At 52.1% G+C, this 17,262-nt stretch overlaps 1 protein-coding gene across 4 annotated transcripts in view; it reads left to right on the forward strand.

The window, feature by feature from the left end:
• The window catches only part of STEAP3 (STEAP3 metalloreductase), a 51,587-nt gene extending 34,910 nt beyond the window's left edge, over positions 1 to 16,677 (forward strand). For 3 of the 4 annotated variants that reach the window (XM_081796382.1, XM_081796384.1, XM_081796383.1), the window contains exons 4-5: positions 5,542 to 5,706; positions 13,844 to 15,592. In XM_081796382.1, coding sequence (XP_081652508.1) covers positions 5,542 to 5,706; positions 13,844 to 14,125 — 447 coding nt within the window. In that variant the 3' untranslated portion in view covers positions 14,126 to 15,592. The other variant, XR_014138057.1, reaches the window with a different exon arrangement.
• The last annotated feature ends 585 nt before the right edge of the window (positions 16,678 to 17,262 follow it).

Here is a 17,262-nt window from a genome sequence, read left to right on the forward strand (position 1 = left end):
CCTTATTTTATGGATGAGAAAAGTGAGGCACAGAGAGGTTATGTAGCTTGACAGAGTCACACAGCCTGGGATTCAGATTTGGCCATTCTGCGGACCCATGCTCATACCCTTCCTGCTTCCTGTGGGGAAAATAAATCCGAATTCACAGTTGAGCAAATGATTTCAGAACTCAGGTCATTCATTCATTCCCTGAGCACCAGCTCTACCAGGCCCTGGGGCCCCAGGAGGGAGTAAGACAGTCTGGTCCCTTGCCATAGCTGACATGGGGTGGCGTGGAGGCCTGAAGGCCAGAGTCCTAAACTCTTTGGCCCCCAGCATCACTCATTAGCACAAAGACTTTGACCTTCAGCAAGTCACAGTCCCTCTTTTGTCCTCAAGGCCCTGATGTCGAGGCCCCTCCTAGTGCTAATGTTTTTGATGCTCTTTGATGAGATTTTCTTCTAAAACGAGCCAGCCTGCTCGGCAGGATGCTCTGCACGGCTCCTCGGGGACTGGCACCATGTTTGCTGCCCGCAACGGGTGGCAGGTGCTTCAAGCAGTGGGTGGAGAAGAAGGTGATGCCTCCTCCCTCCTAGAGCCCCGGGTAAACCCCTGCGCCCGCTGTACCCCCGTCCACCCTCTGATTGCCACTCTAAATTCTCTGCCCCGCCAAGGCTCCGCTTGATATTACGTTAACCCAGTTTTGCCACCATGCAAATACCAGAGTGCAGAGGGGCACGTGCAAGGTAATTTTCCCGAGGTCCACAGCCTTGTAGGGCTGCAGGTCCCCGACAGAGGTTGCCAGGCAACCATCACTCCCATAGGACACGATCACTTGGAGACGGTGAAGGCCTGTCATGCAAAGGGGCTTTACATTGTCCTACAGAGTTCTGGAGGGCAGAGCCAGGGCTGGCAGAGTATGTTGGGGAGGGGGGGGGGGGGTTAGATGGAGGTGAGGGGTTGACACAGAGCAGCCCAGAAGTGGTGGGTCTCCTGAACCTGGGGTTGTTGGAGTAGAGGCTGGATAGTCTGTGGGTCAGCCACGCCCCCGGGCTCTGAGATGGAGGGCTGAGGGCTGAGGCTGTTCTGCCTCTTGCCTGTTCTTGCCAGGCTCTTGCCTGATATGTGGCTTTTCCAGCCTGTCCTCAGGGGCCATCCTCTCGGGGCCTCCAGGCAGGCAGGCGGTCACCACCTCAGCTGCCCTACTGGGCCACTGGAGAAAGGGACCACATTAGCCGGGACACGGGAGACTCTGCAGGGGTCCCTTCCATCCCCGGAGTCTGCAGATTTGGAAGCAGAGCTACATCCCAGCTGTAGAGAAAGCCCCTGAGACCGTGTTTGTGGAAAGTAGTATCACCTAATAATTAATATTTGCGTAGCGCTTTCTGATTTGCTTGTGTGGTTCCCTAGAAGTGCGTTTCAAGATCAAAATCGAGATCAGAGGAAATGTTTAACCCACACAACTGTTTTCTTCTTCCCCTCGCCCCAAACCTAGTCCAGGCTGTTAGAGAGTCCAAAATTTGCGTCTTAGCTGTGTCCCTGCTGAAAAGCGCTCAATGATCCTGCACTGTCCTCGGGATAATGATAGACTCCTCACAGCACAGCTGTGCTCTCTCCCCGCTGCTCCTGTGACACTCAGGTCCCATGTTGTCCTCCGAGTGGGCAGAGCTCATTCCTCCTGGCCCAGACTCCCCACCCTGGGACACCTCGACAGTCTGACGAACTTTTATTCCTTTATTTATTTATTTTTTTAATGTTTCTCTGTTTTTTGAGAGAGAGAGAGAGAGAGAGAGAGAGAGACAGAGCATGAGCTGGGGAGGGGCAGAGAGCGAGGGAGACACAGAATCCGAAGCAGGCTTCAGGCTCCGAGCTGTCAGCACAGAGCCCGATGCGGGGCTCAAACTCACAAACTGTGAGATCATCACCTGAGCCGAAGTCAGACACTCAACCGACTGAGCCACCCAGGCGCTCCTTTTATTCTTCCTTTATTTTTTTTTAAATGTTTTTATTTATTTTTGAGAGAGAGAGAGACAGAGCATGAGCAGGGGAGGGACAGAGAGAGAGGGAGACACAGAATCCGAGGCAGGCTCCAGGCTCCAAGCTGTCAGTACAGAGCCCGACGCGGGGCTCGAACTCACAGACTGCGAGATCATGACCTGAGCTGAAGTCGGACACCCAACCGACTGAGCCACCCAGGCGCCCCCCTTTTATTCTTCCTTTAACACCCAACCTCTGTTAAGCTCCCCCTGCCTGCCTGTCTCACCCACACCCACCTTTGTAATCTGTTGTATTTCGTCCACACTTCTAGGGTTATTATCATGCACTCCTTTGTAATCACTCATTTACAGGTCTGTCTTCTGCCCCCACTCAGTTCCACGACTGGGTCTTCCACCCCTTGAGGTCCACGGTTCTTAACACAGATTCCCGGTGCATGTCTGTGCCACTATGAAGCCAATACTAGGCATCTCTTAGGAGGAGGACACATTGAGTGTAGGTAGGTCAAGAAGTAATGTAACTGCCTCGCTGCCATTAAAAGCAACAGCACAGCCATTTATTTTACTAATCACCTACTGTGCGTCAGTCACAGGCTACTCATTTCACAAACATCATCCTTTTTTCCCCTGCAATAGACAAAGTGAGAGACAGCGGTGCGATTAGCCAGGAAGAGACTGCCGAGGGTCTCGTGACTGCCCCCTAGTGGCAGCATCGGCAGGAACGCCAGCCTTGAGATCGAAGCCATTCTCCCACTGCCAAAGGCTGCCTTTCACACCCTGCCTCCCCCTTCTCTGAGTTTGGCTGGTGGTCAGCACCACCCTCTTCCCACCCACCGCCCACCCTTGGGACGTGGAGAAGGACTTAAGCCACAGCCTCACTGGTCCTCCTGCCCCTGGGTCCTTCAGGATTTAGCCTTCAACGCGCAGGGAAAGGAAACCCCACGTGTGAACGCCACCATTCCATCCCTTGGTGGCAAGCACTACCCTGGTCATTCTCAAGGTGGCCAACTGGGTTAGCAGTAAACGTGGGAGAATTACCAGGGGAATGAGGAGCTGTCGAATCTATATTCCAGGCAGTCGTGTGTGACACTGGTCACTGGGGAGCCCACCAGATACAGCACAGTGGCCCAGGAGGTTGGTTAAGAATCCCACAGGCTAGGGGGCGCCCGGGTGGCTCAGTCGGTTAAGCGTCTGGCTTCGGCTCAGGTGGTGATCTCGCGGTTCGCAAGTTCGAGCCCCGCGTCGGGCTCTTCTGTGCTGACAGCTCAGAGGCTGGAGCTGGCTTCGGATTCTGTGCCTCCCCCTCTCTCTCTGCCCCTCCCCTGCTCGTGCTCTATCTCTCAAACATTAAAAAAATTTTAAAAAAAAATCCCACAGGCTATAGAAGGCAGCCGGGATACAGGTCCTCATGCAGGTTCCTCGCCATCCATTGCTCCCCTGCCCACCTCACCCCTCCGCTTCGCAGAGTCACTGCAGAGTGGAAATATCAGAGGAAAAACACAAGACATTTTGCAAGCAAGTGTGGTATGTGTGTGTAATCATCCAGACTCTGACTTATGACATTAACTGCCTGATTTTACCGAAACGCAGAAAGGAATGACTAATGAGGTGTATCTGAAGAACAAACAACTTACAGGGAGATGACTTTACTCGGTGGCAGTTGTCAACACTGCGAAGGTGTGAGTAAGACTCGGAGCCCGTGACGCGGGGGGACCTCTCCGCCCTCTGCAGGGTAGTAGCGGTCAGACCCTTCTGGCAAATGCTGACACGTGCTCAGTACACAAGCACCGTCGTGGGATTTCAGACATGGCCTCTTCTAGCCCTCAGCGGAGAAACAGAGGCCCAGAGCTGGGATTGGCCAGTCACATACAACTAGTGGTCAGGACGAGAACCTGGGTCCCGGACTCCTGGTCCCTTAGTGGCTTAAAGACACCAGTGTGAGCCAACCGGCCCTAAAATAGAACAGAGGCAATCGTGTTTCTCAACTGCAGGAAAAGCACCAGGGGAGGCAGGGGGGAGGATGGCATTTTCTAGGTTTCTTTAAACTTTGTCCTATCAGGTTTTCAGCCATTTTGCTCAGCTCACCAGATTTTTTTTTATTTTATTTTTTTTTAATGTTTATTCAGTTTTGAGAGACAGAGAGCAAGGAGGGGTGGGGCAGAGAGGGAGACACAGAATCTGACGCGGGCTCCGAGCTGTCAGCACAGAGCCTGATGCGGGGCTCAAACCCACGAACTGTGAGATCATGACCTGAGCTGAAATCAGACGCTCAATCCGCTGAGCCACCCAGGCACCCCTCACCAGATTCATTTTTAATATTGTCTCTGGTAACTGGACTTGGGTCATTTTTTTCTTTCCTGCTGAAATAGTGTCTCAAAAACCTGTATGAGTCATTCTGTTTTGCACAGCAGAGACCTGCCGGCTGAGGCAGAGTCACATTTCCTGACAGAAAATACTGTTCCTCGGTCTGCAGCTGTAGCACGAAAGCAGTGGCATTTCGTGGTGCTTCTCAGAGAACACCTTGACTTCCAGGAACTCTGCTACCTGGTCTAGATGGAAAATGACGGTTCTGCTGCAAGGACCTTAATGAAAGCTTCCTCGTGTGTGCTGTTCATGGCGTGGCAGGCACGCGGGCACTCCACGTGCGGAGTTGGGGGGGAGAAGTCTCTGGGCCCTGCAGGCCTCCCTGATGCGTGTGCCCTTTGAGCTCCGCGGGGGATCCCAGAGCTCCGTGAGGGCAGGTACCCTTGCTCCCGGCAGCCCAGGGCACAGCACACAGCAGGTGCTTCATAAGTGCTCATTGCTTGGCAATGGATGTCCATCCCTGTTGCCTGGCACAATGGTTGAGCCAAAGCTGTATTCCTTGGGCAGAAATGGGGGACAGAGTGGAAGATGGTAGCTGGTGGCTTTGAGTCGGGAAGCGCTGAGGGCTTTAGTGTCTCTGCGTGTCTTTGTGTGCATGCCCTCAGCGGAAGCCAGTGGCCGGGGCAGCTTGGGGGAACAGGAAGGTAAAGGGTCGAGGGTAAGACAGTCTGGAAGGGGAGCCAGGCAGCGGAGGCATGAACCCATCTGGCTGAAGGGATTCCAAGCTAGCAGAGCTCTTCCTTCCTTTGGGGGATCTGGGGCCCGGAAAACCACGTGATATGGTCATGTTTGAAGGGTCTGTATGTCTTACTGACTTCTCGGACCCCTTGCTGTTAGCTCACGTGACCGTGCTGCTTCACGGGCCCCGGGAAGCTTTGTGAAAGCCGAGACCCAGACTGCCCGGGTCCTAATCCCAGCCCCGCCGTCCACTACCCTGTGTGTCACCTTGGCAAAGTTACGTGATCCTCGTGCCTCATTTTCCCTCATCTATAAAGTGGGGATCACAGCGACCCCTACCTTGTGGCGTTGTAAATTGGGGGAGCTGATGCCTAAGAAGCACTTCGAACAGGACCAGGAGCACGTTGAGTGTGGCGGGCACGTTAGCTAGCATGGCGTGTCTCCAGTCCTAAAACCCCAGCTCGCCCACGCCCCAGGCCACCGACCTCTGCCACTGTGCTCACGGTTTTTCTTCCATCTCCATTAGGTCTTGGCCAACAAGAGCCACCTGTGGATTGAGGAGGAAGTCTGGAGGATGGAGATATACCTCTCCCTGGGAGTGCTGGCCCTCGGCACACTGTCCCTGCTGGCCGTCACCTCACTGCCATCCATTGCAAACTCGCTTAACTGGAGGGAGTTCAGCTTCGTTCAGGTAAGGTAGTTCTGCCTGCGCTAGTGAGCCCTAGCTCACTTCCTCAGCTTACGTTGGCCCCGACCCTCGTGTGCAAGCACCTTCCCTTCTGGGAACCGCCTCGGCTTTCACAATGTGTGCAACAGGACAGTTCAGTCAGATGCCAGGGCCTCCCGGGGCCTTGAGGGCTCAGCCAAGTCTCTTGATAAAGGGGGTGCAGACGAAGCTCCGTCCTCATGACATCTGGGGAAGCCGGGTGTAGGCGCGTGACAAAATCAGACAACAGGGACGCCTGGGTGGCTCAGTCGGTTAAGGGTCTTGATTTCGGCTCAGCTCACGATCTCACAGTTGGTGAGATACAGCGCACAGCCTGCTTGGGAGTCTCTCTCTCTCTCTGCCCCTCCCCTGCCCCCCATCGCTCTCAAAAGTAATTTTTTTTTTTTTTATTTTTTTAAAAGAAGAAAAATTTAGACAACAGGACACTGAACCCCGGGCTAAAACATTCTCAGTTTCCACAATCCTTGAGCATCTCGCCCGTCTAGCTGGGATCAGTGAGCCAGTGAGTGAGCCTAGCCGGCCACCCGGCAACATCATCTCAACCTGGCCCTGCTGTCCCCTTTAGGCCCTTGATTCACACAGGGCAAAGAGGAGGTGAACATGAGGTTCACCAGGGTATAGGGGGTAAAACACAGCATTTCCCAAAGGACCACCGTTCCTCTGAAAACTCCAGAGGAAAGGAGGTCTCTTGTCAAATAAATTTGAGAAAAGATTTGCCTTCCCCTAAGAGCCTCACAGTGCACTTTGACCCAGCAGAGATTCCAGTAACATCTACAAGACACCCACCTTGACTTATTTCACCATTAGCCCCTTCCCTCCCCCGTTTTTTGTTTTTTTCTTTTTTTTTTTTTTTTTGTTTTGTCTTGTTTTTTTGTTGTGATTTTTCAGATAACGGTTACTTACGCTGCAGCAAACACAGTTGAGGAGATGCCGCTGACGGCACAGGGTCTTTGCACCTGTATTAGTTCAGCAAATACTTATTGAGCGCCTACTGCATGCCAGGCGTCGTGTTAGGTCTGTGATGTGACAGGGAACAAGACAGGCATAGCCGCGTTGCAACTGAAAGGACAACTGAGACGGGGACATTTTTTTTTTTTATCTTTCTTTGGCATCTCCCACTGTTCTCTGCAGAAAGTATGCGGTCAGCCCCCATGTGTTGGTGGATTAACTCATCCCCTCCATGGATAGGTGCTGACTAATGCTGGGTTCTGCCATCGATACTGTATCAGGGCAGAGAACAGCTATCATATCCACCCCCATTATCAACAAAAAATCTGTCACACATCCTGTCTGTGTGGTGAGGACATGGTACAGGATAAGCAGAGGGATCATAAGAGCAGTGCTCTTACGTAATCCAAATTAATTGTTCCTGACTGGGGACGCTTACATACCCTAGAACAAAACAAAGTTGTGGTGGTTTTGTTTTGTTTTGTTTTTTAAGTGGATGTTTCTGAATCTCCCTGGCTCTGCTCATCTCCAGAGGTCCCCAGAGGAGTATTTGGGGCTGACGCAGGCCAGCATCGGAGGGGGGAGAAAGGAATTTTATTTATCTGCTGCTAATCCTCATGTGGCGCACACCCAAATCTAGGATTTTTCCGTTCCTGCCCGGAGTATCCTGGGGTGCGGGGTTCATCCACAATTAAAACAGATGGCGGGTTGCCCCCCTCACCAGCAAGTTGCTCCGTTAAGCAGCTGTAGATTACAGGCCCCGGCTCTGGCTGCCGGAGAAAGCCAGAGGATTTGATTTTGTTAGCAAAAGGTGCCTGGAACCTTGGCAGCCGCGCTCGACTTTACATATTTAAGAGTTGAAATCTAAATATGGGAGCCCCTCTGTCACTGCAAGAGCAGGGGGGTTGCGAGGCCAGGAGATGGGTAGGTAACAATGGCAGGGTTTTACTTGTGGAAGTCAAACGCCCGCGTTCCGTCCAGAAAATCAAACGCTCTGTCTCCCAAGAGTGCAAACCGTCAGCGCGCGGAGCCCGGGGTCTAGCTCTGCCTCCCCCTGTCCCAGCTCGAGCTGGGGGCTGATGACCCGCACCCTCCCCCAAGCCTCGCTTTACACTCTTAGAAGATGGGGTTAATGCCTACAGAGGTGTCCTGAGCCACCGTGGGGGTGATATGTGGAAGAAAACAAAAAGCATTTTGCTATTATGCTTGGGGCGTGTGGCCACATCTCCACTCTCCCTGACAAAGCTACCAACCACCCATTTCTGAGTTCATGAGATGCCGAGACACTCCAGCCCTGGGGGTCCGAATGGTCCAGGGCAGTGTTGGCAAACTGGGGTCGATTCTCACTGGTGGGTCACGAAATCAATTTGGTGGATCGCAACCAGCTTTTTACAAACGAAATAGGATGTTACAGAATGTCAGAGTGCCTTGCATGTTCCCCGGATAGATATTTTTTCCAATAGTCATGTTTGCATACGTGGTTGTGTACTGGGCAGTAATGAAAAATGTGATGGTTCCCGTAAGCCTCCATCACAAAGTTTGGAGTCCCAGAACTCCCTTGGAGAAATAGATACCCAGACCACCCCTGACCTAGACTGTGGCTGCCCCGTGAGATAGTTTCTTAGCCTGTCAGAGCATCAGTGTCCCCATTTGTGTCTGCCCCCCTCCTGTGGTCCTCGGGAAGGTGTGAGCTGAGGACACGTCAAATGCACGATACATGTATTTAGTAGCGGCTGAATGAGTTTTGAGATAAGTTGCAACCTTCCCCATAAGATTAGCACTCCCATCTCCTTCCGCTGCCACACATAACCACCGCAGGGTACTAAGGCTTAGAAACTGGCTGTTGGAGGGGCGCCTGGGTGGCTCGGCCAGTTGAGTGTCTGACTCAGGTCCGATCAGGTCATGATCTCACAGTTCGTGAGTTCGAGCCCCACATCGGGCTGGCTGCTGTCAGCACGGAGCCTGCTTCAGATCCTCTGTCCCTCCACTCTGCCCCTCCCCAGCTTGCATTGTCTCTCTCTCTCTCTCAAAAATAATAAATATTAAAAAAAAAAAAAGAAAGAAAGAAAAGAGAGAGAGAGGAAGGAAGGAAGGAAAGAAAGAAAGAAACTGACCATGGAGAGCCATGGTTCTCAATGGGCTTGGCCTGCCTCCTGGGTCTATGGTTTATTTAGCTAAGAGTCACCAAAACGGTGTGTTGACTCCAGAGCAGTGACTTGTGTTTATCCTTTTGGTCCTAGGACTGTTTTCAAAGTTTTGAATTTTGTTTGCTGTTGTTATTGCTTTGGTTTGGTCTCAGCTGTGCTAACTGCTCTTACTAAGCCAGGTAGACGTTAGGTGGCAAAATACCCGGATCAATGCAGCCCACCTGGACAGAGAAATCGGGGTACTGCTCTTAGAAGCCCAGGTCGGCCCCAAAGGTAGGGGAGCTTCCTGTGACCTTGCCCACTCCGGCCACCAGCCTGAAATAATGACAGAGACCAGCTCTGACCCCGGCTTTGTGAGCAGTTGGCCAAAGCCCCTCTGTGCCACAGTAACTGAGCACCAGCAGAAACCACTGACAATCTGGCTGTTTCTTTTTTGCTAATGAGCTTACGTATAATATAAATGGCTTTAGCTTGGGGAATACAGGCGTTGTTGGGATAGGGGCAGTGTGTGGGATCTTCAGACTGTTCCCAAGGACAGAGAGTTTTAGGAGAACAGACTCGCTGGAATCATCCAGGCGTCCCATTGGGACTGGAAAGTCAAGAGGCCCTTTGTTACTGGCTGGTCTTTGACTTTCAGCCCTCCCTGTAAACCATTAGCCTGAGGCTGGGGCTTGCTGCCATCTGTCAGCATGGAATTTTGGATGGCAAAAGGATGAGGACGTATGAGCAGGAGCAGCATCTCTGGGCCCTCCCAGTGCATGTACACATGCCCAGCACAATCCATTACTCCAAACTAGGAGCTGGGGGTGGTGGCCCACGTGGGTAGGGAGCTTCGGGGCATGTCACTGAGGGAGACCTGAGGCCTCACTGGGGCTACAGGGGCTAGGTTCCTGGGCCTGGGTGGGTTCTCATTGCTGCAGCATCTGGGGCAACCCCACAGTGCAGAGTGGGGGCCCATCAAGGCCTCAGTGGATCTTTGTGGAAGGCAGGTGTAGGGCCAGGTTGACCCTAATCAAATAGCCTGGGCAGAGGGCACACAGGGACTTCTCGACCTGACGCTAGAAAGGCTTGGGTGATGAGAGTCTCCTAAATTAGTTGTTCTTAGTCCTCCCCGCATAGGAGCATCATCACTGAATTTCTAAAAGCTAAAGATGCCTCAGCCCCACCCCAAACCAATCTAGTCTGCATTTCCGGGCCAAGAGTGGGCATTCATATTATTCCCCAGCCCCCCAGGCGATCTTACCATGTAACCAGATCTGAAAACCACAGTCCCAGACTCAGGGGTAAAAGGCACTTCCCAGGCATCTGAACAAAGCCCAGTAAATCCACCTGAGTTAGGCAAGCAACAGTTTGGGGCCGGGGAGCTGGTTGAGGGACCCCAGCATGGCGTCTGGCTTGTTCAAGATTTATTCCTGATGGTCTGTGTTGGGGGCTTTTCCTTCCCCCTCAATTTTTTTTTTTTTTTTTAATTGTAGTGAAATAACACAAAATTTACTCTCTTAACCAGTTTTAAATGTTCAGTTCAGTGATATTAAGTACATCCACGCTGCGGTGCAACCCTCCCCACCATCCATCTCCACGGCTCTTTTCATCTTGCAACACTGACCCCGTGTCCCCATTAATCACTAACTCCCCACTGCCCCCACCCCCAGCCCCTGGCAATCACCACTCCACCATCTCTGACTTTTACTGCCTCACAGAAGTGCCCTGATGTAGTATTTGTCTTTTTGTGACGGGCTCATTTCACTTAGCATCATATCCTCGGGGTTCGTCCATGGCAGAGCAGGTGTCAAAACTACCTTCCTTTTCATTTTTAAAAAAAACAAAATTTTTTTTAACGTTTTATTTATTTTTGAGACAGGGAGAGACAGAGCATGAACAGGGGAGGGTCAGAGAGAGGGAGACACAGAATCTGAAACAGGCTTCAGGCTCCGAGCTGTCAGCACAGAGCCTGATGCGGGGCTCAAACTCACAGACCGCGAGATCATGACCTGAGCCAAAGTCGGCCGCTTAACCAACTGAGCCACCCAGGCGCCCCCCTTTTCACTTTTTTTAATGTTCATTTATTTATTTATTTTGAGAGAGAGAGAGCACAAACAGGGGAGAGAGAGGGAGAGAATCCCAAGCAGGCTCAGCGCTGGCAGCGAGGAGCCTGAAGCGGGAGCTCGATCTCACAGACCATGAGATTGTGACCTGAGCCGAAATCAAGAGTCAGGCGCTTGACCAACTTGAGCCACCCAGGTGCCCCAAAACTGCCTTCCTTTTTAAAGGCTGAATAATATTCCACTGTTTAGAGTGATGACACTTTGCCTATCGATTCATCTGTTGGTGGACGCTCGGGCTGCTCTTGCATTTTGGCTATCGGGCACAGTGCTGGTACCAGCATGGGGTATATACCAATCTCTTCAGGACCCTGCTCGTAGTCCTTTGGGGGTGTATACCAGAAGTGAGAGTGCTGGAGCCCATGGTAATTGTATTTTTAATTTATTGAGGAACCTCCCTCCTGTCTTCCGTAGCAGCTGCAGCCTTTCATATTCCCACCCACGGTGCACGAGGTCTCACATTTCTCCATATACTTTCAACACTTGTTTTCTGGTTTTTTGATGGTAGCCATTCTAACAGGCACGAGGCAACATACTGTGGTTGGATTTGCATTTCTCTAATGATCAGTGATGCAGAACATCTCTTCCATTGCTTATTGCCCATTCAGAGATCTTCTTTGGAGAAACTTCTGTTCAAGTACTTTGCCTATTTTTGAATTGGGTTGTTTGGTTTTCTTTTTCTTTTTAAAGTTTATTTGAGCGTGAACGGGGTAAGAAGAGAGAGAGGGAATCCTAAGCAGGCTGTGCACCGTCAGCACAGAGCCTGACGCAGGGCTCGAACTCACGACCCGTAAGAGCATCACTTGAGCCGAAATCAAGAGTCGGATGCTTAATCAACTGAACCGCCCAGGTGCCCCTGTGTCATTTGGTATTCCGCTGTTGAGTTTAAGAGTTCTCTATGTATTGCGGATATTAATTCCAAATATTTTCTCAGTGCTGGAGACCTTTGTAACCCCAGTCTTCAATATCAGTAGATCAGAACTAAGAAAAGGTTGGTGTGGTTCAGAAGTTGCTAAGAGATTTGGCGTTCTTGATAGATACATCTGGAAGTGATGAGGATTTGGCTGTGACTCGCAGGCGGGGAGCCTTCCACTTTGGGGACTGACCATTTTAATTTGACCTGACTGTGGGGAGTAGCACAGATCCAACGATGGCTTTTCCCAACAGGCTGTGTTGAGCCAGGAAATTGTTAAAGATGGGATAAAGATATCCTTGAAGTGGTTAAAAGCTAAGGGAAAACAGAGATGCCTAGGAGGATAGAAACTGGGGGTCTTCCGGCAACTAGTATTTTTCAGGGCTCAAGAATGCTGTGCTTGGGAACCTCTCTATGAACATATAGTGGCTGGTCATTAGAAAATGTTTGTTTCTTCAGAGAAGTACTGTAAGCAGTTCTCCCAATGTTCTTTCGCATACTGAGGTGTCACATCTTTGGTGTCTGTACTGGAGTGGATATCAGCAAGGCGTCCCCCCGCGCTAGGGAGGAGCGAGAATGAGGCACAGTAGCAGAATTGGACCCACTTCAAGCCGTGCCTGAGGGGTGTGCAGACAAGACCGTCTCTCAACCAAACCCCTGGATCGATGCTGACAAGCTGGGCTGGAAGGAAATCCAGGAGGCCCAATTGTAGCTTCCCCATGGAAAGCTCAAAAGCAACCCATAAAGAGTACCCTGAGGGACCGTCATACTGCCGCATTTCAATTAAACCCTTACAGGCTCTCCTTGGAGAAAATGCAAATGTGTGCACTGCTTGATAGGTCCCTGCTATTTTCATCCCTTATGCAATGAACACAGGGCTCTCCTGCCCCAAATCTCTTGGTGGTTCCTCAGTACCGCCCAGTGCCTCTCCCCCCCACCTGCCACGAAGCCCTAACCCTTGGTGCCCTGTGCTGTCCGTCACCCCGGCCTCATCTGGGGGGCTGCAGAACGCCGATCCATACAGCGCTTCCCCCACATCTCCAGCTCCAGCTTTGGGAAGCACGGACTTCCCACTGAGGCTGATTTAGTGGCTTGCCCGGGGTCACAGTGTCATGTGAGACTATACCACCAACAGTAGACTCTGGAACACCTCATTTGTCGTCCACAAGAACTTGACCTGCCACAGAGTCTGAGGCTAGAGCTACAGATCAGCACTTCCCAGCTATTTACGGGCCGCAGCTTCTGTTTAGGTTTGTGACAGTCTCCATCTCTGCGCATCCCCTTCCAGGCAGGAGAGTGCCCTAGTGGGGTTTCCCGCTGAGGTGTTCGTGAGTCGGGGCGTGGACGGGAGGGGAGGGACCGGCACCCATCAAGCCTAGGGCTTCACAAATAGCGTCAGGTGACCCGGCCCGCAGGCCTCTGAGCTGCTCTCACGACTGGTGCCAAAGCCACCTGCCAAGTACGCTTGTCACTTTGTGTTTATCTTTAAATCAACCTAAAACCAGTTCACCTTTTTATCTCCCCTCATCTTAAGCCAATTATTATTTGTGAAACTATGGCTTTGGTATGCTGGGAGACACCTGGTACTCTAAAGTACGTTAAAATATGAGCAAAACCAGTACAATGTTTTTAAACGTCTTTGAACTGCATTCCATCGAAGTCCTCTGGTGGCTGCCAGAATAACACAGTTTGGGGAAGAAACCGCCTCACTTTATCAGATGCTCATGATTCAGTCAGTCCTTACACACCTGCAGGCTGGAGGCATGATTGTCATTTTTCCGTTGGGGAAACTGAGGCTCAGAGAGTTCAGGGAGTAGTAGTAAGATCATGCAGAGAGGGGGTCATGGGGCTGGGACTGGAACCCAGAGTCTTGACTACCAAGGCAACGCCCGCCTTCCTTCCCCTCTGCCAGGCAAGCCGATGAGCCTTTGGTGGGATCGCTGTGTCTGTCGTCCCCCTGGCCCTAACTCCATCCTTCCTTTCTTCCGCAGTCCACCCTGGGTTTTGTGGCCCTCGTGCTGAGCACCCTCCACACGCTCACCTACGGCTGGACCCGTGCCTTCGAAGACAGCCATTACAAGTTCTACCTGCCTCCCACCTTCACGCTCACGCTGCTGGTGCCCTGTGTCGTTATCCTGGCCAAAGCTCTGTTCCTGCTGCCCTGCTTCAGCCGCAGACTCTCCAGAATCCGGAGGGGCTGGGAGAAGGACGGTGCCGCCAAGTTTATGCTGCCGATGGACCACGCCCTGGCCCAGAAGACGAGCCACGTGTGAGGTGCCTGCCTCTGGCCCCAGAAACCAGACACAGGCAGGACAGTGCCCTGGGCCTGCCGGGGCTGCTTTTCTCGATCGAGCAGGATGGTGAAATGGTGCACACATTGGTGGTGTGAGGTCTGAATTCCTGGTACACCAGTGTAGGTGGCAACATTCAGAATGGCACACACACACGTGTGTGTGTGATATATATGTTCATGTATATTTCATATATATATATATACACATATATATATATAACAGGATTTCCATTTATACTTAAAGAGTTGAGCCCCTGAGATTTCAACTTATAGATTTAAAAGCAAGGGCCAGATGTTAGAACAGCAGCTCACAGTGTTGTGATCTCTGCAGAAATAGACACACACTCTTTGCACAGAAAAGGCAGTAAGAGGCTCGTACCTTGGTGGATTCCATCCATTTGTGTCCCACTCCCTTTTTGCTGCTTTCCCAAGGCTTTTGTCGAGTTGGAGCCCAAAGGGGGCAGATAAGAGCTCTGCCTGGAGCCTTATGGGATCACAGGGTGGAAGGGTTGCCAGCGAGCAGGGGTTGGGCTCCTCCCTCATTCACCTTCAGCGGCAGCAGGAGGTCAGGCGGTTGCTAGGACCCTGGGGGGTGAGCCTGGTGTCTGTGCCCTGGGAGCAAATTAAAGATGAGTCCTTTGCGGGGTCGGGGCCGAAGCTGTCCCCTCTAATCCTCCTTGAGCTGGGGAGATTTTTTTTTTTTTTCCTGAAAGTCAGAAGTCACCACAGCGGCTACGCATTGATCCTCCTGCGGGAGTGTGAAGTCACCTCCGCGTAGGAGCCACTAATGAACCGTCTTGAGAACAAGGGTAATTTTTTTCCCTCCTTTAAGTTGGTGATGACTGTTCTTCAAACCACTGTGCCTTCTCACCTTTCAGATCATTAGTTTGGATATCTCTTAGGAAGGCCCAGAGCAGGCCCTCTGGAAATCAGTTCGAGGGGGAGGGGGAAACATAGCAGACAGCCCTCAGCATCACAGCTGAGGCTTTTCTCAGACCCGCCCAGGGCACCGAAGGACTGTCCCCGCTGAACTGGTCCTGTGGAAAAACCTTGGGACCTCATCAGATGCCCTCTGCTGCTGCCAGGCAGAGAACCTGCCAGAAAACCTCACTGGCTCCAAGTTCCACACTGCTCCAGGGAAAACAGGGAGCACGTGGGCGATGGTGACCCCAAGGATCACCAACCCCAGTCAGTTACACTCAGAATAGTTGGGAGGGTCTTTTCTACCAAAGCTGCAAACTCGTCAGACTGCTGCCCCAAAGCACAAGAGGCTGGACCCCAACCAGGGCTGCAGGACACGTGTCCTCGAAGCCCATGCCAACCCTTGCTGGTTCCTACTGAAACTGCTGTGATTTCCCCTGTGGATAAATAGCTGTTCTTGGCTGAGCCCCCCCGACCCCAGAACCAGGATGATCTGTCCTCTCCACCAAAAAAAAAAAAAAAAAAAAAAAAAGGACTTGTAGCCACAGAGGGGACTGGGTCCCAACGGAAGACATGAGTGAGACAAACACTGACCTCTGCTCCAAATGGGGAGTGTGGGTCTTCTGGGCCACAGGTATCTTAGGAGCACGGTCGAGCCAGCAAAGGCTGGCGAGACAGCGAGAAGAGGATGCCCCTGCCTCCCCCAGAGAGGCTTCATGAGCTCATGTCTGCAGAACGCATTAGGGTCCTTTAGTGAAAAGAGGGTGGAAAAAAAAAAAAAGCCAAGTGCAAGAGTATCTCATTAGGCCGGTGACTGATGGAGGGAAGGTGGCACAGGCGAAGTTGTCTCCTTCCTGCAGATGTTTTCCTTCTGCTCCTGCAAGGCTGAGCTGCAGAAGTTTGCCTTCCACATGGGCCCCCACGAAGCGGCGCTGTGATCCTCGGAGATGCTCGCTGAAAAGGAGGCAGGCGAAGCACAGATTCCAGCATTTGCTTAACACAATGAGGGCCCTTCAGTGTCCTGCTGATTGGAAGCAAGGAGAACATGGGCGACTGGGATCCACCAGGATCTCCAACCCCAGGCAGTACTGGTGGCCTTCCTTCTCTGACCCTCCTCCCTGGGCCCAGGGAATTTCCTTATACCAAAGATGCTGACACACGGCAAAATCCAGCATGCTCCCTCCCCTTCCCCGTCCACCTCCTGCTGCAGGTGCTCCTAAGAGAAGAAAATGGTTCCAAGGTGGGGGTGGCAGGAGGGAACAGGTGCAGCAGGGGACCTGGCCACCCACCAACTGGACAGTCGACTCATGAAAGGGGGGGGGGGGGGGGGGCTGTGTGTTGGGCCTTGATCTGGTGTCTGCTGCTCTTCCCTACCTCACCAGGCAGCTGGCAACAGCACCCCCCATGAGAGTGGGTCATTCCCTTTCAGCCTGGTAAATTCTATGTGCCTCTGGGTACAAAAGTGCCTGAACCAATGTGCTCCAGAAGTCCTAAATGCCATGGTCTGAGGTTTAAAATCAATGCCATTGAAACAGTCTGTGTATTTTGTGTTTGAAACCTTGTAGGGCTTGTCTAAGAAGCAACAGAAATAAACCCCTAACCTTCTGTGAACTTCAGGCTTTCATTTCTGTCCCGCCGATCACCTGCCCACTCATTCGCTCATTGGCTCAGTGAGCCTTCTGACTGGCGCTTGCTCTGAGGCAATATGCAAGGTGAGTACAGAATGATCTGGGCTAGAGCTCACCTCTGAGGAAGGGTAGACATGAAGATCTTCAGCAACAGGCAAGGAAGGACATGGAGGAGATCCAGGTGACAACGTGGTGGTGGTGGCAGGATGCAGAGGAGGGGGGATGCGAAAGGGGCATCCGAAGCCCCTTCCTGGAAGGCTTCCTGGAGGGGGCGGCATCTGTGCTGCTGTCAGAAGGCTGCAGCCTTGAATGCAGGTGAGAGCTGCAGTGCTTCTCAAACTAGAATGTGCACAGGAGCGCATGTGGATCTTGTTCAAACGCAGCTCTGAGTCACGGATCTGGGATGAAGCCGAACCTGTGCATTTCTAATAAGCTCCCAGGTGCCCTGGATGGTGTTGATCCTCAGGGATCAGGGCTGAGATGGCTTCCTTTGTCCCCCTTGTGCTGCGTCTCTGCCCTGTTACCAACTTCCCCAGGACGTTGGTCCCCTGGCTGCCCTGGAGAGCTG

Source organism: Panthera onca, chromosome C1 (genome assembly GCF_046562875.1).
Source record: "Panthera onca isolate mPanOnc1 chromosome C1, mPanOnc1 haplotype 2, whole genome shotgun sequence".
NCBI classification, from domain to species: domain Eukaryota; kingdom Metazoa; phylum Chordata; class Mammalia; order Carnivora; family Felidae; genus Panthera; species Panthera onca.